This window comes from Sphaerulina musiva (assembly GCF_000320565.1).
Source record: "Sphaerulina musiva SO2202 unplaced genomic scaffold SEPMUscaffold_1, whole genome shotgun sequence".
Taxonomy (NCBI): domain Eukaryota; kingdom Fungi; phylum Ascomycota; class Dothideomycetes; order Mycosphaerellales; family Mycosphaerellaceae; genus Sphaerulina; species Sphaerulina musiva.
The window spans coordinates 754,075-780,358 of record NW_016017383.1 but is presented as its reverse complement, the minus strand read 5'-3'; the positions used below and the strand labels follow the sequence as shown (position 1 = coordinate 780,358).

Sequence of the window (26,284 nt, the reverse complement as noted above, 5' to 3'; positions counted from 1 at the left end):
CCGTCAACGCCTACCTACTCCGAAATCTACACAAGACTAACAAGAGTTCATGTACCTACTCTCCGATGCGAGCCAATCTTCCCAAAAGGATACATAGGGTCTGACAGCAGGAGCAGCAACAGCAGCGACAACGACGTAATCACTTTGCTCTATAGGAAATGGATTGGGCTCTAGGCGAATCAAAGAAGTATACAGCACAGACCAGAGGGAGATAAAGAGTATAAGAGAGATATTGTTTCATTACGTCGTTCGCGCACCCACTTGTGAAAGAGAGAAGCGAATAGTAAAATAGAAAACTACTCAGTAGTAGTAGTAAAAAAAAAGAACAGCACAGCTTTGCACAGCTTATAGAGGGGAACTTGTTATAGAGGAGGGGGTGAGGGTGAGGGACACCATCATATACCGCTGCCGATCTTCCAGCGCCAGCCAATGTTCTGATTACATATCGTTTGATTATTACAACCGCCACAAAGGTACCACCGAAGAATCCAAGAGCGCAGCGTGTATGATGCTTCGTTTGTGCCTGAGCGTCGCGATCAGTGGCCAAGATGGAGACCGAGTGTCATCACATCGCTTAGAGGAAGAAAGCGAGGACGGCACCGAAACCAGCGAGGACGCCAGCGGCGTTGAGGGCGTTGGCAGCGCCGACGTATGGGGTGATTGGCTTGCTTGGCATTGGCATCGTTGGTGGCACACCGGAACCAGTTGGGTAGGCACCTGGTGGGCATGGGGCAGTGCCAGTTGGGTAGACTGGGACCATTCATTAGTATCTCAACACGATATTCGTGTTAAACGTAGAAGACATACCTGGGTGCTCCGATGGAGTCGATGGAGTCGGGTAGTATGGCTTTGGTGGCTGCTCTGGAGAGGAAGGAGGAGTCTCTGGCTTTCCAGGGGTCGTTGGTGGGTACTAAGCTATTGTCAGCTGGTGTCGATCGGGGCAAAGTATACAAAGACTTACAGCAGGTGGAGAAACTGGCGAGTTTGGAGGACCGTAGCCTGGTGGGCCCTCCTTTGGTGGAGTGACTGGGCTGCTTGGTGGAGTACCTGGTGGGCCGTAGGTTGGTGGGTGGCTCTCCTTTGGTGGGGTGACTGGGCTGCTTGGAGGAGTACCTGGGGTTCCCGGTGGTGGGCCGTAGGTCGGTGGGTGGCTCTCCTTTGGTGGGGTGACTGGGCTTCCCGGTGGTGGGCCGTAGGTCGGTGGGTGGACCGGGGAGTTTGGCGTCTGCAGTGGTTGTCAGCTACCCGTATTGCCATTTTTCGCACAAATTGCACGAAATCCAGAGTTCTAGCTCCTATGAATTCCCAAAGCAGCGCACGACGATTTACTTACTGGTCCGGTGGGGGTTGGGTGGACTGGCATGGTCGAGGTGATGGTGATGGTCGACTTGACCGGGGTCGAAGGGCACGGAGTGCTGGCCGAAGTAGACATCGACTTGGACATGGTCGGCATCGAAGTCGACATCGACTTGGACATGGAAGACGACATCGACTTGGACATGGAAGTCGACATCGACTTGGTCGGCATGGAAGTCGACATCGACATGGACGAAGACTTGGACATGGTTGGCATCGAAGAGGACATCGAAGTCGACATCGAAGAGGACATCGACTTAGACATGGTGGTCGCCATCGTCGTGGTCATCGTAGTTGGCATGGTGGTCGACATAGACATCGAAGACGACTTGGTTGGCATCACAGGGGAAACCGGAGTGGTGCTGCTCTCAGGAGGACCACCGTAGCCTTGTGGTGGTGGTGGAGCATAGCCTGGGAACTGTCAAATTCACGCCCATTGTCGCCGTTCGTGCTTTCCAGCTTTCCCAAAACACACCTGGGAGAGCCATGGCGCCAGCGACGAGCGCGGCGGCAGCGAAATGGTACTGCATTTTGAAAACTTGTTGGAGGCGGCGAGAAGGTGCTAAAACGACGATTAAGTGAATGAATGTATGGTTGCCGAAGCGGTTGCTGGTATGAACGAGAGGACGACCGAAGTCAAGATTGTTTGCTGCGACCAAGAAGAATGCGTGGACTTCAGGTTGACGAGAAGAAGAAAGGTCAAGCGCGCAACGACATGGCTTGCTTATAATGGTCTTCTCAATTCAGCTGATAGGAGGTCTGGGTGAGATGAGCTTGGCTGGCCTGACCTGGAACGTGAGGGTACATGGCATCGTACTGAGATTAGCATGTGCATGGGTCCCACCTGGGCACATACCTGTTCCTGAAAATCGTCTTGCTTGTCTTTGACAAGCATACAGTTCGCAACCCCGACCTGTACTGATGAGTTGCAATTTTGCGGCTTCCACCGGCCATTTTTCCCCCCTGGCCTCGCCATCATTCACTCGTCCATTGAGCCGCCGCACGCCCTCCCTGCCTGCCTCCCAATCACTCTGGCACCCGGACGACAATCTTGCAAGTCTGCACTAGTCATAGCTCTACAGTGTCGGGGACTCTTTTCCCTTTCCTCCGGGAATGTTCATCCTTTGCATCTCTCGTGCCGGCAAGCTCCAGTCTGGACATGTCTATATCGAAGGTGAGGCACAGCCGCACACTTTCATTTTAGTCATCGCTGTCGCTCCTGTACGGTCATGGTCAGGCAATCAATAGTGTGCGAGCAGGCCGACTCTGTCCGAATTAAGCGGCTGACAAGAGTAGCTTGTGGGATCCTGGACGGCTGGGCGCATGCCGGATGATATCTCGACTGGGAACTCGAACGTCTCTCATCGCGGGTGTAGGAGAGTCAGCCTCATCATTGGGAGCAAGGTCCAGGTATACACCGATTCAGGTACATGTTTGATGTATCGAGGCAAGACAATTTCATGCGGCACCGTGTACACTGTACACTCTATGGGGTACAGGCAATGTAGGTATGTATGATGATGGTAACCTTGGGTAGGTGGCTATGTAGGTGACCAGGTGCCTGGATGGCCTTGGAGTGTCACGTGCAGTGGATGAATCCATCAATGATCAATGAATATTTGATGAGCGGTGCTAGGGGAGTTTGGAGAGGTAGCGTGGTGCGGGGCAAAAGGGTTCACGGCGATACGAAGGAGACTAGTCGAGAGAGATTGAGCGGCGGCAAAAGTTCCTTGTCTAACTTGTCTTCCCCTGCTCTCAGCACTTCCCAGACAGGAGACGCCCGGGATGGTGGGATGCCCACGAGATTTGCTCGTATTGTGAAAGAGGTACATGTAACTGAAGGTGGCATGCCCAATTGAAGTTTATTCTGCAAGATTGAATACCTATTCTGTGACTTGTACTGTCTGCACACATATGACTACTGCACACACCATGCGAAAAGCACAGCTTGTTATATTATATATTCATTATACAGTAAATTCTGAACTGAAATTGAGCGAGCTTCTCCCAGATCCAGAGTTCCCCCAGAGCCCCCAGGATATTGTTTAATCATTGGTTGCTACAGACAGACAGACTATCACCGTCGATTCACCGATGCAGACCGCTCTCGCAACCATCCGACCACCAAGTCCATCACCTTTTCCGCGTCCAGATCTCTCATCAACTCATGATATCCCCCTTCTACCGCATAAAACTGCTTATCACTCGAAGAAATCTTCCCTACAAACTCCTCCGACGCCTCGAACTTGGTGAACTGATCCGCATTGCCATGAAACACCAACGTCGGCACTTCCCACGCCTTTGCTCCTCTCCATATCTTCGCACCACAATCCAACGACGTCGCAGCAAGCAACAGTCCAATTGCACCATGATAGTTCCGCTCATCGTCTTCGAAGAGTTTCACTTCTGCAGGTATACGCGATAAACCCGTGGGAGGTTTCGCTGGAATGGGCACAGGACCACTGGGCCAGAATTTCGCTCCCAAGCCCACAATTGCCCTCTCGACACCATTGACAGGCTGCGTCAGTTCTGGACTACTCAAGATGACACCTGCAATTCCCGTGGGATCGCTCGTGACACTGCCACTCGTGACCAGTCCGCCGAGAGAATGGCCCATGAGAAATATCGGGAGATTGTTGCTACTGCTACTGCTCTCTGCCACTACTTGTCGACGAAGTGCGACGTGGTCTTGTACTGCTTTTTCAATGTGTACGACACTGCGCGCTCCGGGAGAGTCTCCGTGACCCCACATGTCCATGGCCCAGATGTCGAAGCCGAGGGCTTGTAAGCGTGGTCCCAGAGGTAGTTTGCCATCCATGTATCGTAACGAGTATTCGGCAAAGCCATGCTGGAGGATCAAGATGGCGCGTGCATTGGGGATGGTCCACTTGTGATATGCTACTCCGGAAGGTAGGTTGTGCTTGGAGTATGATGCTTGGGGTGGGTTGGATGAGTTTGCTGCTGCCATGGCCGTTCTGATGAGAGATGTTGATACGAAAGGGAATGTCGATGAATGAGTAGGCGAGCATATACCTATGTACAGTAGGAGGTAGCTTTCACAGAAGTCTGGATCTGATCACACAAAGATGGTTACTCCCAAAATCTGTTGCCGAGGTGCTGCAAAGGCAAAAACTGCTCTCAAGCTGCTCTGCCTAGGCTTACCCATTCCACAGTAGGAGGTAGTAGCACCCAAAGAGGCGTGTTCAATGTAGGTAGCTTCTCGCCGACATGCTCCAATTGAGAGTCTTCAATAGCTTCCTATCTATTGTACATGTCGTGTGATCATAGAGCACAAATTTCCATCCAACAACGCTTCCCGCACGCCCTCGTAGCCTCGCATACAACTTCAATCAAGTCAACCACCAGTCAAGACAACAACAACTCTTCTGCATAATCCCAAGATGATGAAATTGGTGGGTGTGTGTGTGTGTGTGTGTGTGTGTGTATCAAACTGAATCCAACGTTAGAAAGTGAAAGACAAGAAAAGAGAAGAAACCAGCCTAGTCGTGCCGGGCACAGGATGGAGGGGGCATCTGCTACGTACCTAGGTATACCAATAGTCGTACATGACGATAAGGTGTGATGTTGTTCAATGACACACACAATATTGTTCCTTCTCGTTGCATTTCGCTTTGGTATTGTTCTTGCATTGGTTGTACGATTTACACTTGTCTGTACCACAAGCCTGATAGATCTGTTTTGTTCTTCCACATTAGACAGAAAAACCGAACTTCTTCACGTCTACAATAAAATACCAAAGATACGTAAGGTAAGGAAAGGAAGGTACATGTATACTTACAACGCAAACACACACTTTACCAAAATCAGGATCAACAATTCTTTGTGGTCGGTAACCATCCGGGCATCCATCTGGGATGCATGTGGCTCGTTTGTGCAGCTCGTTCATGCTTCCGTGTTCCTCCATCGGCTTGTACTCGAGAATGGCATCGCGGCGATAGGGAAAGTTATCCAGGGGATCGCTTCGTACACTTGCAGCAAGCGTCGCGACGAGCAAAAGTACGACTTGGAAAAGTTGTTGACGAGGCATTGTGGCTTGAGTTGACTTGACTTGACTTCCCAAGGCAATAATGGTTGTTTGTTCAATAGATGTTTGTGCAGGAATGGGAAAAAGACTTCTGCTCTGCGGAAGAGGAACAGTTTATGAGCGAAATGGGCACGATCCATCCCCTACGGGCAACCAACAACACAACTTATAATAAGAATAAAGTTCAATAAACCCTCTTGTCTCTCTAAATGCTTGCCTTGCCTTACCTTTCCTAGCCCCGCTCCCTCCCTGCCTACCTAGGTATTCCAGCAAAAAGAACGAAAATATGCCGAACGGAGAAAATATCTCATTTCGTAAGACTTGAATGAGAGAGACTCAGAGAGAGAGAGAGTTGGATTCCATACATGAACCCCCTATCCCCGGCGCTCCCAGGGGCTCTCGTCCAATCATCCTTCACTAGAAGATCCTGTATCTGTTGGAAAAGCCGCCCAAATCAGGAGAGAAGTTCGAGAACCAACCAACCGAATCAATAAAATATCTAATTTTGAGCTTAACCATGTCTCGTTGTATCGATTGTACATGGTTGTGTGAACTTCCCCATGTGATGGATCATAGTCCTCGTGAGAGTCGTGAGGGCGTGAACTTTGTGAAGGAAAACCCAACAACGAATACTAATAATAAACAACGAGTCGAGGTTGAGGTCAATGATGGCAGCAGCATCAAGTGCTGTCTACAGAATCCGGAGGAGAAAAGTAATGTGGGCTGTGGAATGGGACCAACGATATGAAGCTCCAAGGGCTTCGTCTGTGGCAGCAACTGGCGCCAGCCTGCAAGTCTTCTCCACTCTATCAGTCTCTATGATACACTACCTGGTTTCTTCTAGAACCACAGTAGAACCCAGACGCCTGCACTACCTCCGACCCATACCGCACACACCTCGTCCAAACACCAAACACCAATGAAATAATGTACAGTACACGCGCGCAAACATACTGCCTAGGCTTTGAGGTTTCACTTCGTCGGCAAATCCCTGAACACCTTCTTCATGATGTTCTTACTCTTAAACAAATTGACAAGCCTCAAGCGCTCATTGTCCAGATGTGCAGAATCACTGGCCTGCCCACAAGGAAAGTGCGCAGCAGGTGCACCAAACTCCTTTTCTAGGAACCGGATCGCCGGAATCGAGCCACCTTCACGTATATAGAGCGGCTTTCGTCGGGGACTCGGCTTCTCCTCTTGATGAGTAGCAATTTCTTCAAGTTTGTTGGTGATCTCCGTCATGGGCGTCATGGGGCTCAGCGGTTCCAGACTACCACTAGCCAGAGTCTTGGATGTCGTTGGAGACGGCTTCGTCAGATAGTGGCCGTCAAACTCCGGAGAGACTGGTGTGATCTTCAGAGGGTGGCCGGACGACTTTCTGCGGTGATGAGTTTGGTCGATAGGTCCCCACTCCTCCATGATGGCCTCTTCAAGTGTCTTGAAAATATCGTTGTTGAGATCACCTAGCCATGGCTCGGCTTTGTGGTCGATGGTCACAAGCAGGCGATTATTCGACTCGAGCTTCTCAAACTCTGCCTCGAGATATGATGTCAATGCTGCTGAGACCTCCGTCGCTTCTTGATTCGGCACGAGGCGCATCGACAGCGCTGCTTTCGCCATGCGCGGGATGATCGTGGCGTTGTCTGGCCCAGAAGTCTGGAAACGATGTATCGTGAGCGAGGCTTCGCGCCATCTCCGCATGAGCGACGTGGCAAGTGCTCGTTGATCGCCCAGGTCTGGGTTGCGCAAAACCAGAGCAGTAGTGATGTCCTCGTACAATTCAGCTTCTTCTTTGCTCATTTCCGGCACAGGATCGTAGAAGCCCGGAATCTTGACCTCGCCGTTCTTGCCCGTGAGCGTACTGAGCAGCATGACGAGATCCTTGAGCGACTCGTCCAGTTGTGCACTGCCATCAACACCGGAGTGCAGATCAGGATGACTGCTCTCAATTTGTACTGTAGCATGAATCACACCTCGGAGGCCATATGTCAGGCACGGTATACGATCATCGAGCCAGTAGCTGTTCGCCAGCAGGATCCAGTCCACGTCACCAATCTTGTCCTTGCTCGCCTTCACAGCTCGCTCAAACCCACGAGACCCGCATTCTTCTTCGCCTTCTATGAGGAAGATGATATCAGAGCCGAGCGCTTGCTCACTCATCAACTCGGCGCATGCAAATATGGCAGCCATGATGGGTCCTTTATTGTCAGATGTGCCACGGCCGTACAAGTATCCATCGATACCTTCCATCTGGAATGGGTCCACATGCCACTTTCCACTGTCGTTACTAGCCGCTACAACATCATAGTGACCATAGAACAGGATCTTCTTGCGCTGTGAAGCAGTAGCTGGGTTGCCGCGAAACCGTGCCAAGATGATAGGATTGCAGCCGTCTTCCGCCGGCAGCATCTCCGTGGTGGCCCCAAAGTTCTTAAAGACAGAGCGCAGGTATGAGGCACCTCTCCTGCAGTCCGCTTTCAGCCTCTGATCGGACGAGACAGTACGAAAGGAGACGAAGCGTCGAAGAGACTCGACCAGCTGCTCGTTGCTGGTCTTGCTGGGGATAATGCTGAGCCTGATGCAATCGCTAACATCCCAGATGGCAATACTGTTGTCGTTCGATCCTGTTGCATAGATGGGTCGAGAGTTGTTGTAGGAGAACGCGGACGCAAGAATCCGACCGTTGTGTGCTCTCCATCTCGTCTTCAGCTGGTACTGGCGATCAAACTTACGGATATAGCCAGTCACCGCCGCACTGAACAAGAATCCACCTCCCACGGCAATCGTGTGCACATCGTCCCGGTGTGCCTTGATGTTTCGTACGAGCTGTCGAGTCTCGAGGTCCCAAACATCGACCTCACCGCCGCTGCGACCGGAGTATAGGAATGAGCCGTCCATGGCAATCGATAGGATCGAGTGTCCCTCTTCTCTCCCGTCATCCAGCGTGTATAGCTCTTCGATGGCGCCTCCATTCTTCGCATCCAGTTTCCAGAGCTTGATCGTCCCATCTCCACCTGCAGTCACCAGTGTATCCTCACCAGATCGTTCTGGCACGCCATCTTTCGCCAACAACATGCAATACACATAACCGTAATGCGCAAAATGCCTCACATTATCCTTTCCAATCTCGATGACATCTCCGCCTCTCGCATGTCGCGGCACGTAATCCGAGCCCGCGGGTCTCGGAGTCTGCACACCTCCAGGACCTCTTGAGTCGAAGAATCGATCATCTCCTCGGAGTGGCGCAGGCACAGTTGCCGCACTCTGCTGCGATATTCTGCACCATTGTATTGTCGTGTTCTGTGCTCCCAAATAGGCAGTTTCTAAGCTCGTCGAGTATGCCACGCAAAAGACATCGCCCACGTCAAAGGAGCTGTACAAGCAGCAGATTCTCTTGAGCGTCTTGGTGCTCCAAACATTGACAATTCTGTCGCCAGCACTGGAGAAGAGGAGCGTTTGGTCTTGCGAGAGATGCAGGCCCAGCACACTTCCTCGATGTCCTTCGATGACGCCCTGCTTCGCATATGTGCTCAAGCTGTACACCAGAATCTCGCCCAGCTGTGTTCCAGCATAGATGTGGTCATCGGAAATGACGATGGCAAGGATGGAGCTGGTGTGTCGCAGCCGTTGGCTGAGCGTGGGGATGGCATTGGTGGGCTCGCCAACATCGCCCTGGCTGGGCTGTCTACTCAGCGCATATCGCGATTGCTGCTGCTGCTGTTGGCGTGACGGCTGGGGTGCGTCCAGATTCGCGTCGTCGGTCTCTGAGCCTGTCATTAGCGACGACATTCCATACCCGGGAGGCGCGCTGGTATCGGAGTCCGCCGATGCAGGAGGGAAGGTGGAGATGGAGTGCGGAGTGGAGGTTGCTGGAGTTCAAGTTGGTGGTGGTAGAGGGCATCGTTCACTCGTTCTTGCAACAAAGCAGTAGTACATGTAGTCGAGTGCAGAGATCATGAATTAATTGTGCATCATCATGTGCATGAACCGCGCGTGGCATGGATAGCAATCGGAAAGAGGAAAAAGCTCCCGTGATCCAGCAAGCATCAGGTAAGGCAGAAGTAAGGCAAGCCAGGTTGGTAGAAGAGGATGATAACAATAATTATGAGGGAGATGCTCACCGGGCAAGGTTGTTGCTTCCAAGCTGTTCATCAGACTCTCCTGCTGTTGCTGCTGTTGCTGGTGCTGTTGCGCAACCAGATCCCACTGCCAACTCCCTCTCCGGCCCCAGCCTTCGGAACAGTCTCTGCGGATAGCCAGATGCATTCTGCTGCTGCTGCTGCTTCTTCTTCCTCTCCCGCATCCATCACCGTCAAGAGAAGAAGACAACAAGAGAAGGGTGAGACGGGGGAGAACTATAGGGGACTGTATACCGTACGCACTGGGCCCTTGTTGTCCTCTGTGCACGCCGCACGCACGCCATAGCGCGGTCGGCTTGCTCAACCACGCGCGAAGTTTACTGCCACGAATCAATCACGTATGACTACCTTATGCAGCGTGGGTTTCACTTGGTTCCAGTTCAATGCGCCACCGTATGCGGACAGCGGACGTGGACACTCGGCTGTTTCGGTACCTATCACGAGTAGTATAGCACAGCTACACAAGTCGTATGGCACATGGCATGTGTTCACCGCATACCCGACGACCGCTGCTGTTTGCCAGGATCGCGGTCATCATATTGATTGAGTGGCGAGATACCGAGCTACTGCCGATCATTGTGATAGATCAATCCTGTTCTTCTGTACGACAGCTGTTCTCGCCGTGCTGTGCTGGGGCGGACATGCTCGCTCCCGCCACGAAGAGACGGGTTTTTTGCCTACTTTTGGTTTTGCTTCTGCTTTTACTCAGATCGATAACCTATGATACCTATCAACTTTGGTCACGCCTCAGATCACTACGCAAAAGCTGCTTCCAGGAAGCATACTTGTTCTTGCTGAAGCGTACAAGGCGTATGAAGCTGTACTGTAGAATAATGGGGTTCGTATCTCATTTCATAACTCATTGGCAATCACTCCTGCTGCTCTGCGGCACCAAGCCTACCATTTTACTATCCAAACATGTCCCTCTTTGTGCAGTAACCACTTGGTTCACAACTCACTCTTCTTCCCCTCGGTCACCGGATCATCCTTACCAAAGTTGATGCTCACACTGTTGACGCAATGTCTCTCATCCGTCGGCGTAGCATATCCCTCTCCTTTGAACACATGTCCCAAATGTCCTCCGCAATTTGAACACACAATCTCCGTCCTCTCCATACCGAACGCACGATCCACATGTCTCGTGACAGCCCCCGGAACCGCATCAAAGAATGCAGGCCATCCACATCCCGACTTGAACTTGTGGTTGGCTTGGTATAGAGGAGCATCACATCCCGCGCACGTGTAGACTCCCTCGGTAGGGGCGTGTTTATCATATTTTCCGGTAAAGGGAGCTTCAGTGCCCTTTTCGCGAAGGATACGGAATTGTTCTGGAAGCGCAAAAGAGGGGTTAGCTGGCTTTCTGATCTTGATGGCAAGGCTAATATTGGATCTATGTTATAAGGTACCTTTGCTCAGCTGTGCCTGCCATTCCTGGTCTGTCTTTTGCACGGGATACGACATCTTGCGAGTTTCGGCGGTCGAGAAGAGAGAGCCGATAAAGGGAATTGGCATAGACGCTCGCAATGCGGTTGGTCGGACGAGGGAATGGAATGGATTTGGTGGTGTGCGGAGGGTGGTGTTCGAAAAGGCGTAGAGTGTGCGTATGAAGGTGGGAATCGACGGGAAGCGCATTTAAACCCTGGAGGATGTTGGTGGCGAAGTTGCAGGTTGCTAATTGAAAGACCAAAGAGGAGGGATAGAGGCTCTTTGAATTAATACAATACATGTACATGTACATGACCCTCTCTGTAAGGTAGATACATTACATTACCTCAGCGTTGTTCGCCATTGCCGACGTGATGTCATCATCCACGCAGTCAGTCTACCTAAGCTCACACGTCCAGTCAGGGACAGCACCCTTCGACTTCATCTTTACCTGACTTCTACCTCCTACACCGAGTCTGATGAGAGGTACAAAAGAAAGTGGCACTAGGCGAACTCTACAAAGTGGCTCGTCAATAGCGAAGTGAGGGTCCTCGTACTGACGTACATATATGTAGCTCTCTGCAACAGTCGAGAACACTACGCATTCAGAAGCAGAGGCAGCAAGATATGCAGTAGCAGTATTTGATTCCATTATGCGTTTTTCAGAGATGGGTACTGATAGGGAACAATTCAATAATGGCCTCGTCGTTTTCAATAATCGTTATTCCCTAACGCAGTAGTATATGGTCATCATTCATTTATAAAGTGAACTGCTGATTATACCAAAACGGGAGAGCTTATAGTATACGTAAAACCAATTACGCCCTTCTTGACATCTCTCAACTGTCTTTGGCAGTAGCTCGGAGCCTTTCGAGTACATATTCCCCCGCTCGGATAGGCTTGTACTGCGAGGGATTTTCTGGCGTGATGCAACTTGGCAGAGTCTCTACCATCTGATCGTAATTGATCCTACATGAGCATCATAAGTTAGTACTAATAACTGTCTGGAGAGACTGATCGATTGTTCCATGTGATGCGACTGACGAGAAGAAGAATGGGACGCTATATCGCTCACTCGACGTGCGGTTGACGACACGATGCACGGTAGATTTGAAGACGCCGTTACTCCACCGCATCAAGAAGTCCGCGACATCTGCATTCGGGGTGTCAGTATCATTCTCTTCGTCTTCCTCTTCCTCTCTCTCTTTGCGCGATACATCATTCGCGTGTGAATCGCAAGGAACCTACTGATAATAAAGCTGCCTTCCACGAACGGTGCAGCAATCCACTGGTTCTCAGGACTGAGTATCTCCAGACCAGCAGCAGTAGATGTTAACAGGATAGTAAAGCACTCATAATCACTATGCGCCCCCAGTCCAATCTCCTTATCCTTTACCTTCGAATCCAGCGGCTTCGGATCTTTCGCGGGAGGATAATACAACAACCTCGCGATACCCCCGGGATGGGTCATCATATCATCGAAATAGTCCTCTTCCAACTCCAACGCCAACGCAAATAGTCGAAACAGATGTCTCGCAAGCTGCAGAATCGAGCCGTAGTATTCCTGCACAGCCGCATAAAACCCCGGTAGAATGTCTTCGTCGGGCCACACATTCGCGTTGATGGCAGCGCCATCGAGTTCACGATACTGTCCATCACCGCCCGTGGGGTCGAGACCGGCTTCATAGCCCCAGTTGAATCCCTCTTTCGTTTCGGGCGCGGCTTCGGCTGCGTTCCAATCGCCCGGATTGACGTACGTGAAATCGGCAGGTTCCCATCCTCGGAAGTATGGGGAATGTCTGACATGCAGGGCCTCCTTCTTCTCTCGCGGATAGTCTTTGGTAAAACGTTGGGCAGCCTTGAGGATCGTCTGGCGTTTCTCTTCGGCAATGCCGTGGCCTGTGATGTGGAAAAATCCGCTGTTCATGCAGGCATTGCGGATTTGAAGGGCTACTGCTTTGCGATCTTCGAGTTTGGAAGAGAATGATTTGGCGATGTTGATCTCTGGAACATCGAATGGCCGGGTTGACTTGTTGGTGGCACTATCTGCTAATCGTTGGTCGAGATAAGCTTGTGCTGTTTTACGAGCTTCATGTTGTGTGGTATTAGATGCAGCTACGGCTGCTGCCATCGTGATTAGTCTTGTCGTTTGAAAGGCGGAAGAACCACTGGAAGTTGTTATACCGCGATACCTAGCTACCTCGAGGCTCGAGGGAGGAGGAAAGAAGATACTGTATAACAGCCCGGGCAAGAAAAGCGGGTCCATTGCTTGGCATATCTGGTTCGGTCTTGCGTAACATGTGCAACGATCAATCCGAGTTTTGATCTTCTCGGAAATACCCCAAAAGACCATGGATGCGAGAGAGCACGAATTCAAAGCGTCAAGAAAGGCGTTCAGAATTGCAGCGAGCATACAGTGAGAGCTTCTCAACTCTGACAGGGTGGCGAACTACGAGAGCATACTTTACGGATCCAATAACTCTGCGCCCCTAAGGAACCGGATTCGCTCATAGGAAGCCATGTGAGCATGAGGTACTATGTAACTTAGGAATGTTGTAAACTATTAGGAGGTATCACTGAATTTTATCAGATCGCTTACTGCTGTTACAAGCCATACCGAAATGTCAATCGCTCATCGCCCTGCCGACCTTCTTCCAGGCCCGCTCTTCGCGCCAGCTTGAGCAGTCCACTGCTTTTCGCGACGCGCATACGATAGTCGTCGGGAGCAGGAACATCGCCCAGCGTGTCTTCGCGTTCTTTCTCCTCTGCACTCCAGCTCCGAAGCACATCATGTCGCCATCTGTTCTCACGTATGATCAAGACTCGGAAACTGGCGAATCCGACGAGGGATGCGAGGACACAGACTAGCAATATCGAAAATGATCTTACATAACCTGCAGCTTTGTCTTCCGGTCTGAAGAGGACTGATACAAAGACGCCCGCGAGATTTCCCCATCCATTGATGCCGAGAAGAATCGCGCGCTTTCCGGGTTCTGGAGTATTGTTGGCTAGCCATGCTACTGTCAGTGGCGAGGCTATGAAAGAGCCTGACAGCAGAACACAAAGTGAAAAGTACCGTAGCCAGTAATGTCCGATGGGCGCAACGACTGTCAATGTCAAGCCCAAGAGCAATATCAGCAGGCCCCAGAGGATAGGTGCAAGCCGCCTCTGTGCACGATCAGACCAGATTACGAAGACGAACAGTGCCATTGCACCAAACGCGAACGGAGGCGCTGAAAGCAGATTGGAGGCTGCTGGCGATAGATTCAAAGATGGCGATAGCTCCTTCACTAGGATTGGCAGTAGCACACCGAAGGCCGTTGCTGGGATTGCACTCAGCACGTTGCATACCAACAAGTGCCAGATCTTGTAGTTGAAGACGGCGGACACAACATCATGCGTGCTCAAGCCTGCATCCCGTGTGACGGAGGCAGCTGAGATTGTCGACTTTTGTCGCTGCTCTGGCGACAGCGGGTCCTCTTCGTCCAGAAGTCGTTCGTGTGATTCATCGCCTGCGTGGTCATAGCGATTGCTCAACACTCGTGCATCAGGATCGTAATCACTATGCAGCATACTGCTGTTCACATCATCGCTGTCGTGTTCAATCTTGACATCATTTTGATGCACATCCTCTCTCATGCGCGATTCGGCCCACGCCCTTTCTTCCGCATTCAAGAACCATGCGGAGTCTGCAGATCGTGGTAGCCATGGAAATCCTAGCAAAGCCACTGTCATCGTGAGACATCCCTCAATCAGGAAGAGGACTTCCCAACTCTTCCAGCCCGCAGTACCTTGCGCCCGGCGTGATGGAGGCCCCAGGTTGGGCGCATCGGGATTGTCGGTATGTCCTGGGAACTCTGAGAACACTGCCCAGCTCAGAATACCGCCGACCACTCCTGCTACAGCAGTCATGCCGTAGAAGAAACCCAGCCGCGTGGCGAACTCGAACTTGGTGTAGAAGAGGCTCATGTAGCTCACCGTGGTCGGGTAGAAGCCTGCCTCGAGCGTTGCAATCAAGACTCTCAACACAATCAAATGCCATCTCTTCCGCACAAAGATGTGAAGAATGGTCGTCAGGCCCCACAGACTCATGCAGATCGGCACATAGCGGCGCATACCAAATCGGCGACCCAAAGCTGCTCCCACAGGCTGCAGGAGAACAAACACGAAAAAGAAGATGCCCATGGAAGTGTGCACATCTTCTCGCGAAAGGCCCGTGTCTTGGGTGAAGCCTGCGGTTTCTGCATTGCCAATGTTGCTCTTGTCCAGGCTGTTCAGCAGAAAGAGCAGTGCCAGGAATGGCAGTAAAATGGTATCGAGCTTCCGCACTGTCCGTCGGTTGATATCCAGCTGTCGCTCTGTTCTTCCTGATGCTTTGGCGCTCAGCGGCTGTCTCTCGTGGTGGTGACGCTCACGGCGTGCAGATGGTATGCCGCTGCCGTCCATGTGGTCTTCCGACGGTCGTGTTTCCTCCACTTCTTCCTCTTGCTCATCCAGCGAGTCGCGGTGCAGTTTCTGGAGCTCATGGTCGGAGTTAGGGGAGTCGGGCATGCTCTACGGCGGTGAGCGCGCTCAAGGTCATTTGCGACATGGCTCTCGTGGACATTGTCGTCAGCGGTGGAACGTGGTTGTTCGTGCTGTAATCCTTGAAATCTTGAGACCCGGAGACCCGGAGCCCGGAGCTCGCTGGCCGAGGTTGTTGCCAAGGCGTTTGAACCGTGGTCCTCTAGCGTGAATGGGCTACTGTGTATATGAATCTTTCCATGATCAGGCAATGACCACAAGTGGTTACGGTCGGTCTGTAGAGACTAGGTAAGGCTCCGGTTTCGACAAACCTCCGGGCCACTCGGCAAGAAACCAACCACCCCGAGATCTCAGCCCACCTCGAAATCTTTATCGTTATCTCCTTCATCCTCAAGATCTTGGCCTCTAAGCTATAATTTGGCATTCTCGACCGTGTTGCCCTTATCTGAAACTTCACTGTTATAGCTATAATAATACTCCGAGTCTACGCTAGTTTGCTCAGTCTTATTACATATATGTATATAGTATAGAATATACCTATAAAGTATGTTCTCTTTAGAAACGGAAGAAAAGATAGGAATAAAAGACGAAAGGGTAGCCAACGAGAGCTTTGAAGACAAAATGTTGATAGGGCCGGTCTAGCTGCCCGATAAGGCATAGCAAATTGAGAGCTCTCTCTCTCGGGAGATAGGACTACTGAAGTAGAGAGAAAATACAGCATCGAAGGTATATCGCTATTGAAGCGAAGCGTTGGAATTGTTTTGGTCGGGAAAATTGATATTAATGAAGACTCAAGTTTTCATTAGCAGGAGTCTACATCCGAGCCCCCCTCGGATATAGGAGCTTGCAACTGTTGCATGAGCACGTCAGGCTTAGTCCAGTCCGGTATCTGCGCCACCCACGCGGCATCCTCTGCATGCGGATCACAGTCCGATTCAAGAACGTGCTTGAGAAGCGCGGCTTGAACGACGATTTCAGTGACGTTGTAGGGATTCAGTGGTCCGTTGCGCCCACAGTATGCACGGAATATCCTTTCAAAGACGAGAGCATCCCCCGCCCATGTCATGAGCCCCTCAACGAGCGCAGTTTGGCTCTGCCTCGGCCACACTTGCGACTTGATGCGGTTCACAAGGCCAGGTTGTGGTCCTACGCGTGGCCGGAACACCTCAACCCGGGTGAAACGTTCTCCGTTCTGATCTTGCTCGGGTTCAGCGCTAGGTTGACGAAGATGGCGTCGCTTGGCCAGTGGAATTATACACTCGTCAGCTAGCTTGCGCTCAACGTGAAGCCTGGACCACTTCTCTTGGATGGTTTGCCATCTGGCCCTTTCTGCTTTTGCGTGAGCGGCCTCCAATTCTGCGGCCTCTCTAGCTTGAGCGTGTCTGGCTTCCCTTTGTTCACGCTGCCGCTCCTCATCGTATTCGAACACCTCTCGCTGCAAGGCGTTGTGAACCTTTCTGAGTGGCACGAGAATCCCTCTTGTGACGTCTCGCACAACAACAATTTGAGGTCTGACATAACGTTTTGCTGAATCTCCCAGTTTGAGAATGGTACCTGTGAACCTCTTGATGTCCTTCACGTGCGTGATAGTCACAGACATGCCATCGGTGTCTTTCTGTAAGTCTAGCGCCTTGTAGCATCTGATCAAAGACCACAGAACTCGCACAAGCGCAGGAAATAGGCAGAAGTAAATGCTTTGACTCTGCAAGCGGTTTCTTTCTCTATCCGCGTTTTCCTCACAAAGTACCTCAACCTGGGACCGGACAGTCTCGAGGCCTCTCGGCAGCCCTGATAGTAGCTCTGCGTCATCTGGCGATTCTCGAAGCTGGCGAAGGTGTTGTCGGAATGACCTGCAGGCCAACCGCAATTCATCGATAGTTGCATCAAGTAGTTCACCATCGCCCATTGCCTCGACTTTGGGCACTACATTGGTGTAAATATTTTTGACCACGATGTATTGTTGCCCCAGAGAGTCCCCGTCGTCCTCCACGCCGCGTCCAGAGTCATCGTGGAGCTCTTCATCCGCTGCAAAGACCTTCGGCAGTGCAGTCGTACTTTTACGCTTCAACTTCGCGGCCTTAGTCCTCTTGGGCACTCGCTGGACTTTGCTCTTCTGAGACGCAGTGCTAGCCTGGGCTTCGTGGGTTTGCTCGACATCTTCGTCTTGTTCTTCATTCGCACGAGGATCACCATTAGGAGCACTTTCGTCTTTGCCACCAGAATTTACAGTCGTCGGTGTTTGTACAGGATAGCCCAACTCACTTAGACGGATTTTCGTTGGCTTCGCGCGCGTCGTATCCTGGTTCTCAATGAGAGGTCCTTTGCCTTTCGCTGACTTGTACGTTCGTCGTACAGGCTCGGCTTCCTCTGGCTCCCCATGACCTTCACCATACTCATGAGGAACATTTTTTGCCAGGCTAGCACTTTTCCGCGAAGCTTTACTGCCAACTTCCTTCGGTGAGCGCCCCCGTTTAAGAGGAGTTACAGGGGCCGCAGTGCTTACAACCACAGCGCCACCACGACGCGGACTGACGATGGGACTATCGGCGTTCTCGTCATTCTCTTTCGCCGGAACAGATGGCAATGCATGTCGTTTGGCGCCGCCCACGGATTTTTCAGCGGGCGTCAACTCACTCGTCGCCTGCGCTCGGAAGGATCGCCTTGGATGTGTTAGGTCGGCCGTGCTATGTAGCTCCTGGGCAGTTTCGTGATCTTCTACGGCGGCCTGATTCGCTAACGTATCCTGAGGCTGTACGGTAGACGCTGCTGGCTGCTGTTTCTGTCGTGGGCGCAAGGGTGAGAAATCAAGCGCTTGAGCGCGTGGCCGTCTCAACTTTGGTATTTTGAGCTGCTCAGGAGTGTCGGGGATATCATAGGTTTCTGCACGAGCAGCTCTTGGGAGCGCGTGCTGTTTGGCTGATCGTCGTCGATGACCAGAAGGAGCCTTCGCACGCAGCAGAGTGTCCCTGGATGGTCGAGGCAGAGGACCCATCGTGGCTATTTCTATGCTGCCTCAGGCGTGGATGATGTTTGCTCATTGCAATATTCGCGTTTGTTGGCGTGTAAAGCAAAGGCGCGTCAAGTGGAGGCGCGTCGGAGTTGCCATGGCCAACACCAACCATCTGTAGGAGGTGCCTAGTCTCACAGTCATCAGACCCCTCTTCGCCAACTTAGCCTATCATGCCGATGAAACGCGCCCGAACGAGGAATAGCGTGCTCAGGCCGGATGAGCACCCGCTGAGACCAACGCATCTAGCCTGGCCGTCTATGCGCCAAACTTGGCAATCCTTTCAACTACACCTACATATGTCCATCCACTACCTGCATTTACCTCTCGACCATGGCGGACACCATGAATGAAAAGAAACATCCAGAATTGGAACGCATCGCAGACCCTGCTGCATACGAATACCAGCTTCCTTCGAAGAGAATCAACGATGGCGACGATCTCACTTTCTTCTTCGCCTCGACTGCTTACAGGGACTTGCTGTCATGGCTGCTTCAGCTCACGCGAGCCATGTTTCCTGAGCAAACTGACGAGGGGAAGGTGTTGTCATGTACACTGGACAAGCCGCCGCACTATTCGAAGCAAGTCCTGGCGCTTCAATCTCTGCTACATGATCTCCTCGGCCTGATCGACCAAGCTCCGCCTGACACAGGAGCCCGGAGATTTGGCAACATATCTTTTCGCAAATGGTTCCAACTTGCCGAACAGAAGGCTCCCATCCTGTTACAATCATATCTGGGAACGTTCTTACCAACTCTATCCGGAACGAAGCCGGAACACACGAGTCTGCTGGACGAGCTGAAGGTGTATCTCCTCGGAAGCTTTGGCAGCTCGCAGCGACTCGATTATGGCACGGGACATGAATTGAGCTTTCTCGCATTCTTGGCCTGTCTCTGGAAAGTTAATGTCTTTGATGCAGGAGAGGAGCAGGCTATCGTCATCGGTATTGTCCAGCCATACCTAGCACTGATGCGCAAGCTCATATTGACCTACACACTGGAGCCGGCTGGATCGCATGGAGTATGGGGCCTCGATGATCATAGTTTTGTTCCATATATCTTTGGGTCTGCCCAGCTTGGCCCGCCTATCAAATGTAGCGACGTGGCCTCGCCCCTGCCAACAGAAGGCTCTCTCCCAGAAGCACCATCCCCAGCTTCCGTGGCCAATAAGGCTGTCGTAGCAGATTATCGAGACATCAACATGTACTTCTCCGCCATACAATTCATCTACGACGTCAAGACAGGGCCTTTCTGGGAGCACTCCCCGGTTCTCTACGACATTAGCGGTATCAAGGATGGCTGGGGCAAGATCAACAAAGGGATGCTCAAGATGTATGCTGCCGAAGTGCTGGGCAAATTTCCTGTGGTTCAGCATTTTCCTTTTGGTAGTCTGTTCTCATGGCAGAGGGATCCACGAGCAGCGGAGACCACGGCAACCTTTCACGCGCAGCAGCAGCCTCCGCAGAGCAAGGATGTACCGCCAGTGGCTTCAATTCCATCAGGTACTGCCGCGCCTTGGTCTCACATAGGCAACACAACCCTGCCCCAGATGCAAGCAAGCACTGGAATGCCAAGCACGAGAGCGCCGTGGGCATCAAACTCAGCTCTCGATAGACATATGTCAACGACAGCACCGCGCATGGCCGCACCGAGGATGATGGCTGTGGCATCTGCCCGAATGGGTGCTTCCAATAGTAGTTCGGATACTTCGGCATCTACGGCTGCTCCCTGGGCATCAAACGGCCAGCCTGGTATTAGCGGTGTGCGGGCCATGCCGTCAACAGCGGCACCATGGGCGAAGAAAGACTCTGGAAGCTGAGTTCATCATGAGCATGATATTCTTGTCATCTTGCGCGACTCGGTCCGACCTTGACCAGCAGAACACCGAGTCGGTGTCACAGGTGAGTGGAATCATTGCCTACACTCTCAGCAGGTCACATTTTGAAACACCATTGTGGGCGCACGTCGCGTTTCACTGACGATACTTGATGGCGTGTCACTGTGTCAGATCTGAGGCGACCCAGCATGATGATTCCTTGCCGACCAGTATGGTGGAGGAATACATAGGATGAAGCTGGGAGAACGAGACATGGAGTTGCCAGCCAGAAGGCGCCGTGCCTCTTCGTGGAGCAAAGGTCCTTCGATCATGCTGGCTCATTCACTCCAAACCGTCCTGCGTGGCAGCGCGTGGACGGTGAATGGTGAACGTGCTTTGGCATGTGTCTTTTCTTGGGGGTTCGGGGGATAGATAGCAAGGATAAACCTCCGTCGATCAACAGCGCATAATACAGACGACAGGCCAGCCTAGCTTAGCATCGTGTACGGACCACGCTATTTTAGTGTGCTCGTGGAATACACCTGAGCACACTTTTTGCTCAAAGCTGAAATAGCTGTCGACCTATCAGAAACGTCCGCGGCAAGGTCTGGCATCTCTGGCGGTATTGCTAGCGCCCCATATTCTAAAGTCTAAAACCGCTGTTCAAGATATTCCCGAGTGTCCCGAGAGATGGATGTCCCGAGAAATGATCCGTTTTTCGTGGGTCTTGTGCAGCTCAGATTGGATGGCGTGGGATCTCAGCGGGGAGGTGAGAATGAATTGATATTGATGAGGAAATACCTGATCTACAGTGCCTGCCAGGAGAGCAGCTCGGTGCATTGTCCCTGGTCCCCATGCCTGTACTGTAGATTACCCTTTCCTACGGATCCGCACACATAGGGAGGTAGGAGGTACGGAGGTAGGAGGTACCGCAGTACCTACTGTAGATAGAATCTGAGTCCTGGTCGGCATGTGATCGTCAGGTGCGCTCGGCGATCAGGGTTTGGCGCACTAATTCTAGTTCACCACAATTGAGTTGCATATGCGAGACTGAGGAACGCCACCGCGCAATACCAAGCCTACGTTCGAACGGCACGCGGTCAGTGGTCAGTGGTGTAGAGGGGACGGACGTACAGCTGCTTGGAGAGCACTCAGCTGACGGACCCGCTGCTGACCGTGGACATGCGAACTGCTCCTGCCAAAACCACCTGTCGTTCTCTCGAAGGAAGGAGGAGCCCACCCGCGCACCTCCCTTCACGGCGGATCGACATGGACATTCCGACATTGGATGACTGGACAGGTTCAGGCCACGAGCACGAGCACGCACACCCATCGCCAAGCCGAGACCTCGCAAGGCGCAAGCAAGCACCAGCTGGTCAACCATCGTCCGCACTGATATCCCATCGCGCCAGGGCATGGCGCTGCTGTGCTTGTGCGTCACCCGACCGGGCGACCTAGAGCGCTAGGTATCGCATTCGCAGGCTCGGCCTCACTACCTTATTGTAAGCGACATATAGTAAGTCCACTACATTCCCTTTGTTCTGCATTCATCATCATCATCATCTCGCGCCCTCTCTCTCTTCCCCCCCACTCTACGCCACCCGCCTTCGCGGTGTGAGTTCAGGTTGTACTGCAGGAACAGACACCATTGTGATATCGCCATTCGAGGCATCTATTCCTCTCGAGCATCATATATCCTCCCCTCCTTCAGACCTACTACCACCCAGACCACCGAGCCAGGAAAGGGCTGAGTCGCAGTCATGGCCACGGCCACGGTCACGCAGTTCGTCACCCAGACGGTGAACTCCACGGCAGCGACGGCCACGAGCACGCATCGAGCAACACCCCAAGGAGGTATCCTGGAGGGCGTGGATCCAACCCACTATGATCCCAAGGTTTGAATAATCACTTCCTCCCAACGGCCCGAGTCCATTGGAGCTGATCGAATTGGCACATGCAGAATCCCATCATCCTATTCATCATCCAAGCCGGCATCATCATCATCTTCTGCCGTCTCCTCCATTGGCCTTTGTCCAAGATCCGCCAGCCTCGTGTGATTGCAGAAGTCATTGGGGGCATCTTACTTGGTCCTTCCGTGATGGGACGCATCCCAGGCTTCACCGCCGCAGTCTTTCCCACCGCTTCGATACCGAATCTCAATAACGTTGCGAACCTCGGCCTCGTCCTATTTCTATTCCTCGTTGGGTTGGAAGTGGACCTGAGATTCTTCTTCAGCAATTGGAAAGTCGCATTGAGTGTGGGCGCTGTGGGAATGATACTACCCTTTGGATTTGGATGTGCAATAGCTTGGGGTTTACATCATCAGTTCCAGGGTGAGCCGAATATTGTGGACATCAGTTTTGGGACATTCATGTTGTTCATTGGTATAGCTATGGCTATTACTGTAAGAGCGCTTTCTGGTGGATGTGGAATGGGACACTGATTGCTCGCAGGCGTTCCCCGTGCTGTGTCGTATCTTGACGGAGCTGCAACTGCTCCAAACTTCTGTCGGCATCATCACGCTTTCAGCGGGAGTGACCAATGATGTCGTGGGATGGATTCTTCTCGCTCTCTGTGTTGCACTGGTCAATGCTGGAAGTGGTTTGGCTGCGCTCTGGGTCTTGCTGACCTGCATTGGCTACGGATTGTTCCTCTTCCTCGCTGTCCGGCCCGTCTTCATTTGGTACCTGCGACGAAGCCGAGCTCTGCAGGACGGACCATCCCAGGCCGTGATTGTGACTACGCTGTTGATCGCCCTGGCATCGGCTTTCTTTACCGGTGTTATTGGTGTCCACGCCATCTTTGGCGCGTTCATGGCTGGCCTGATTTGTCCTCACGAAGGTGGTTTCGCTATCAAGATCACGGAAAAGCTCGAGGACTTGGTCGGCGCCCTGTTCTTGCCGCTCTACTTTGCACTGTCTGGTCTATCCACCAACATCGGACTGCTCGATAATGCCATAACTTGGGCCTATGTCGTTGGCGTGATAGCAGTCGCCTTCATCGCAAAGTTCGTTGGAGGAACTATTGGAGCGAAGATCAATGGGCTCGTCTGGCGCGAGTCCTTTACCATTGGAGCCCTCATGTCGTGTAAAGGCCTGGTTGAGTTGATTGTACTCAACATTGGTCTGCAAGCCCGCATATTGAGCACGAGGACCTTTACTATTTTCGTAGTCATGGCATTGGTCACTACTTTCGCCACCACTCCCCTGGTGCAGCTGCTCTATCCTCCATGGTACCAGCGCAAGCTCGAAGCGTGGAAGCGTGGCGAAATCGACTGGGATACCGGCAGGCCGCCCAGCAGCTCGGAAAGTGACATTGTACCTCACGAGAACGAGGAGTTCTCCAAGGTGCGAAACCTTCTCGTCTACCTGCGTTTAGACAACATGCCCACCTTGCTGGCGTTTGTGTCTTTATTGGGCACGAAAGCCACGGAAATTGTAAACAAGGAGCATCCCATGAAGGGAGGTGAGAAGTTTGTGGAGGATTCTCAGGCGATTGAGAAGTCCCAGAGAGTCAACGTTCATGGCGTTCGCCTTCTGGAGCTCACGGAGCGAGGCTCTTCTGTCATGAAGGTGACAGAGGTGGACGAGTACTCCCTCCTTGACCCCATCATCAACGCCTTTAGAGTATTGGGGCAAATGTTTAATCTTTCTGTCTCGGGCGAGGTGAGTCACGTCATTCAGCCATCGAGGTCTCCATGCGCATACTAATCATTGTAGATTACCGTTGTCCCCGAAAGCAACTTCGCCGATACGCTTATTCAAAAGGCTGTGGAAGAAGTCTCCGACCTGCTCCTCATCCCGTGGAGTGAGACTGGAACGTTGAGTGAAAAGCAGGCCGTTTCGAACGACAGCATTCAAATCAAACTCGCGAGCGAATCGTACAGCACATTCGTGCAGGAAGCACTCAACACGCCGCAATGCAATACGGCCGTATTCATCAACCAAGGCTTCTCCGGATCGCTGAAGCCAAAGCAATGGTCTCTGCCTTGCTCGCTGAGCGCCATGAGTGTCCGAAGTCAACGAGGTCACAACACGACATTTCTCAACGTGGATCAGAGTCATCACATCTTCATGCCATATTTCGGCATGGGTGCAGACGACTTGGTAGCTTTGCGTATCGTGCTGCAACTTGCAGAGAACCCAGGGGTGACGGCTACCATCGTACACTACGAATCGGAAGAGAGTATCGAAACTTACGCCGAGGATGTCACTCCCACGAAACCATCAGAGTCGAAGAAAATGGAGATTCTCAGAGTTCTCTCATTGGGGACGAAGACTGAATCTACCACTGGAGGTCCCTCTGCACTCTTCACCACACTCCGAAAGTCCATGTCCGCAGACATGGCTCGGCGCGTGGTTTTCGACACGGTACGGCATAGCAAGGATCCGGTCCAGGATGCACTGGCCCAGGCGCAGCAAGAGGTTGGTCAGAATCCCAAGAATGGAGGCGATATTATTGTGGTTGGCAGAAATGTGAATCATTTCAAACAGAGCGGCAGCACCAGCAGCATCACATCTGACTGTCTCGGAACAGCTGCAGATACTTTTGCTGGCAGCGGCATCAAAGCGAGCTTACTCGTGGTACAGGCGAAAGACTCTGGATTGGCATCGTGATGCGATTTGGTGTGCATGGAATGGGAGTTTTAAGTCATGTTCATATCAGAGATACCTTACCTGTCCATGGTCTTTAGATTTACGAATTTACGATGTCAATAATGAGAGAAGTACATTTATTATCAATATCACATTCGCACTCTTTCGGCTCTCTGATGATGATGGTGGTGGCAACGACCGCATCCTTCGATGCATCAATTGGACGGTATTTTTCCAATGAGCTCGCGACATCCCACGTACATTGTATGTGCGAGTACCTACATACCTGTACATAGCATGTGCTCTATTGCTGATTTTCTGTGTCTCTTGTCATCTTCCTCTTCTTACCGGTACTTTAGGTACATACCTTACGTACTTACCTAAGAAAGTGAGGTGGCGGCCTTTTTTTTTTACATGTGACGTTGATGATGATGAAGCCACAGGACGGAAATAGTGGGGCAGGAGCTTGGTTGGAGTCGTTGGACTAGCAAATAATATGGTATAACAACGGCAGTTGTGCTGCCTATGCTTGGCTTGCAGACCAGACCTGCGCGGATTCGTGTAGAATGGGTGGAAACTAACTAAGGTAACTCCTCGTGTTGGCAAGGATATTACATTCACTACATCATCCGCATACGGGAACGGGCAGGCTAAAAGACTTTTTGAGTCAGGATATTTCAAGCGGTCAGGACGTCAGGTATAGTAGATGGATGTTTTGATGGAGTACACCGCATTTTGTAATAAAGTGAATAGTACGGTATAGACCGTACAGTAGTATAGTGGACGGTAGGTTATCTGCTAGGGCGCCTGTAGAAAGGGCGGTCTGGTTGTTTCGATCGAGATCGTTCTCTCTCTCGGTGATAGTCTACCTCCTAGTCTGGTCCACCGGCTATACTGTTGTAAGGCTGGAAGGAGGAGTAGGACAGTTTAGTAGGACGTAGTGTAGAACTAGCAACTCCCTTGAGAACTGCCGTCCGTTGCTACCTCCCAGGAGGCAGTAGGAGGTAGAACTACCTCGTTCTCAATGATGGCGTGGGTATAGCCACTCTTGCTGGACATTCATGAATTCGTGAATCATCTGCTCCAGCCTCCGTACGACCGGGAACGGAGGAGTTCCTGCAGGCATCTGTTTTGCAGATGCGTTGTACAGCATTGCAACGTGGCCAATGGGACTGCAGAGGCTCTTCCTCCCCGGTTTTTGTCGTGGACGATGGCATGCATGTGACAAAAGAGCACGGAGGCTGCGAGAGGGTGGTACCAACAAACGCTCGAGAGAGCGGTGGTTGTCAGAACGGACCGGCACGATTCATGTTGGATGATGGTAGGAGGTAGGAGGCAGGGAGCGGAGCGTAGGTCAGGGTCAGTTACCTGTAGATAG

General features: G+C 51.9%; 10 protein-coding genes across 10 annotated transcripts; 3 read left to right on the top strand and 7 right to left on the bottom strand.

Annotated features, from left to right (window-relative positions):
* Positions 1-352: 352 nt before the first annotated feature.
* On the bottom strand, positions 353-2,368 carry SEPMUDRAFT_145681 (uncharacterized protein). Its single transcript, XM_016903197.1, has 5 exons — positions 1,832-2,368; positions 1,334-1,767; positions 962-1,225; positions 808-910; positions 353-750 (listed from the first exon to the last, which is right to left on the bottom strand). The coding sequence occupies exons 1-5, from the start codon at positions 1,884-1,886 to the stop codon at positions 575-577; spliced, it is 1,032 nt and encodes a 343-aa protein (XP_016764554.1). The 5' UTR covers positions 1,887-2,368; the 3' UTR covers positions 353-574.
* Positions 2,369-3,397: 1,029 nt separating this feature from the next.
* SEPMUDRAFT_152655 (alpha/beta-hydrolase) lies at positions 3,398-5,511 on the bottom strand. The gene is made up of 4 exons (XM_016907478.1): positions 5,156-5,511; positions 4,960-5,041; positions 4,519-4,587; positions 3,398-4,389 (listed from the first exon to the last, which is right to left on the bottom strand). The coding sequence occupies exons 1-4, from the start codon at positions 5,402-5,404 to the stop codon at positions 3,434-3,436; spliced, it is 1,356 nt and encodes a 451-aa protein (XP_016764553.1). The 5' UTR covers positions 5,405-5,511; the 3' UTR covers positions 3,398-3,433.
* Positions 5,512-6,158: 647 nt separating this feature from the next.
* SEPMUDRAFT_121961 (beta-Ala-His dipeptidase) lies at positions 6,159-9,523 on the bottom strand. Its single transcript, XM_016901742.1, has one exon. The coding sequence runs from the start codon at positions 9,188-9,190 to the stop codon at positions 6,374-6,376; it is 2,817 nt and encodes a 938-aa protein (XP_016764552.1). The 5' UTR covers positions 9,191-9,523; the 3' UTR covers positions 6,159-6,373.
* Positions 9,524-10,222: 699 nt separating this feature from the next.
* On the bottom strand, positions 10,223-11,222 carry SEPMUDRAFT_145677 (SelR-domain-containing protein). The gene is made up of 2 exons (XM_016903196.1): positions 10,947-11,222; positions 10,223-10,868 (listed from the first exon to the last, which is right to left on the bottom strand). Exons 1-2 carry the CDS (start codon positions 11,170-11,172, stop codon positions 10,489-10,491), a joined length of 606 nt encoding a protein of 201 aa, XP_016764551.1. The 5' UTR covers positions 11,173-11,222; the 3' UTR covers positions 10,223-10,488.
* Positions 11,223-11,664: 442 nt separating this feature from the next.
* SEPMUDRAFT_55769 (Clavaminate synthase-like protein) lies at positions 11,665-13,096 on the bottom strand (the record flags this gene model as incomplete). Its single annotated transcript, XM_016909374.1, has 3 exons — positions 11,665-11,934; positions 12,010-12,118; positions 12,214-13,096. 3 exons carry the CDS (start codon positions 13,094-13,096, stop codon positions 11,805-11,807), a joined length of 1,122 nt encoding a protein of 373 aa, XP_016764550.1. The 3' UTR covers positions 11,665-11,804.
* A 435-nt stretch (positions 13,097-13,531) lies between these two features.
* Positions 13,532-15,747, bottom strand: SEPMUDRAFT_145676 (MFS general substrate transporter). The gene has a single exon (XM_016903195.1). The coding sequence runs from the start codon at positions 15,514-15,516 to the stop codon at positions 13,570-13,572; it is 1,947 nt and encodes a 648-aa protein (XP_016764549.1). The 5' UTR covers positions 15,517-15,747; the 3' UTR covers positions 13,532-13,569.
* A 544-nt stretch (positions 15,748-16,291) lies between these two features.
* On the bottom strand, positions 16,292-18,481 carry SEPMUDRAFT_103813 (uncharacterized protein; the record flags this gene model as incomplete). Its single annotated transcript, XM_016900518.1, has 1 exon — positions 16,292-18,481. One exon carries the CDS (start codon positions 18,479-18,481, stop codon positions 16,292-16,294), a length of 2,190 nt encoding a protein of 729 aa, XP_016764548.1.
* A 360-nt stretch (positions 18,482-18,841) lies between these two features.
* On the top strand, positions 18,842-20,314 carry SEPMUDRAFT_137206 (Phosphotyrosyl phosphatase activator; the record flags this gene model as incomplete). Its single annotated transcript, XM_016902831.1, has 2 exons — positions 18,842-20,082; positions 20,110-20,314. The coding sequence occupies 2 exons, from the start codon at positions 18,842-18,844 to the stop codon at positions 20,312-20,314; spliced, it is 1,446 nt and encodes a 481-aa protein (XP_016764547.1).
* On the top strand, positions 20,280-20,798 carry SEPMUDRAFT_75599 (uncharacterized protein). The gene is made up of 2 exons (XM_016910111.1): positions 20,280-20,396; positions 20,504-20,798. The coding sequence occupies exon 2, from the start codon at positions 20,564-20,566 to the stop codon at positions 20,741-20,743; it is 180 nt and encodes a 59-aa protein (XP_016764546.1). The 5' UTR covers positions 20,280-20,396; positions 20,504-20,563; the 3' UTR covers positions 20,744-20,798.
* A 1,119-nt stretch (positions 20,799-21,917) lies between these two features.
* On the top strand, positions 21,918-24,997 carry SEPMUDRAFT_145675 (Na_H_Exchanger-domain-containing protein). Its single transcript, XM_016903194.1, has 4 exons — positions 21,918-22,206; positions 22,272-22,715; positions 22,765-23,976; positions 24,031-24,997. Exons 1-4 carry the CDS (start codon positions 22,072-22,074, stop codon positions 24,925-24,927), a joined length of 2,688 nt encoding a protein of 895 aa, XP_016764545.1. The 5' UTR covers positions 21,918-22,071; the 3' UTR covers positions 24,928-24,997.
* Positions 24,998-26,284: the final 1,287 nt, after the last annotated feature.

What these genes read in the sequence shown, in the direction of transcription:
- SEPMUDRAFT_121961 (XM_016901742.1), bottom strand. Translation starts at nt 9,190, where the DNA reads ATGTCGTCGCTAATGACAGGCTCAGAGACCGACGACGCGAATCTGGAC.
- SEPMUDRAFT_152655 (XM_016907478.1), bottom strand. Translation starts at nt 5,404, where the DNA reads ATGCCTCGTCAACAACTTTTCCAAGTCGTACTTTTGCTCGTCGCGACG. An exon ending in GTAAAGTGTGTGTTTGCGTT is followed by an intron (nt 5,042 to 5,155) that starts GTAAGTATACAT and finishes CAGATCTATCAG; the next exon opens with GCTTGTGGTACAGACAAGTG. An exon ending in CAACGAGAAGGAACAATATT is followed by an intron (nt 4,588 to 4,959) that starts GTGTGTGTCATT and finishes TCTCAATTGGAG; the next exon opens with CATGTCGGCGAGAAGCTACC.
- SEPMUDRAFT_75599 (XM_016910111.1), top strand. Translation starts at nt 20,564, where the DNA reads ATGAAGCTGGGAGAACGAGACATGGAGTTGCCAGCCAGAAGGCGCCGT.
- SEPMUDRAFT_145676 (XM_016903195.1), bottom strand. Translation starts at nt 15,516, where the DNA reads ATGCCCGACTCCCCTAACTCCGACCATGAGCTCCAGAAACTGCACCGC.
- SEPMUDRAFT_145675 (XM_016903194.1), top strand. Translation starts at nt 22,072, where the DNA reads ATGGCCACGGCCACGGTCACGCAGTTCGTCACCCAGACGGTGAACTCC. An exon ending in GTATAGCTATGGCTATTACT is followed by an intron (nt 22,716 to 22,764) that starts GTAAGAGCGCTT and finishes GATTGCTCGCAG; the next exon opens with GCGTTCCCCGTGCTGTGTCG. An exon ending in ATCTTTCTGTCTCGGGCGAG is followed by an intron (nt 23,977 to 24,030) that starts GTGAGTCACGTC and finishes TAATCATTGTAG; the next exon opens with ATTACCGTTGTCCCCGAAAG.
- SEPMUDRAFT_145681 (XM_016903197.1), bottom strand. Translation starts at nt 1,886, where the DNA reads ATGCAGTACCATTTCGCTGCCGCCGCGCTCGTCGCTGGCGCCATGGCT. An exon ending in CGCCAGTTTCTCCACCTGCT is followed by an intron (nt 911 to 961) that starts GTAAGTCTTTGT and finishes ACAATAGCTTAG; the next exon opens with TACCCACCAACGACCCCTGG. An exon ending in GACTCCATCGGAGCACCCAG is followed by an intron (nt 751 to 807) that starts GTATGTCTTCTA and finishes GAATGGTCCCAG; the next exon opens with TCTACCCAACTGGCACTGCC.
- SEPMUDRAFT_145677 (XM_016903196.1), bottom strand. Translation starts at nt 11,172, where the DNA reads ATGCGCTTCCCGTCGATTCCCACCTTCATACGCACACTCTACGCCTTT. An exon ending in GCAGGCACAGCTGAGCAAAG is followed by an intron (nt 10,869 to 10,946) that starts GTACCTTATAAC and finishes TTGCGCTTCCAG; the next exon opens with AACAATTCCGTATCCTTCGC.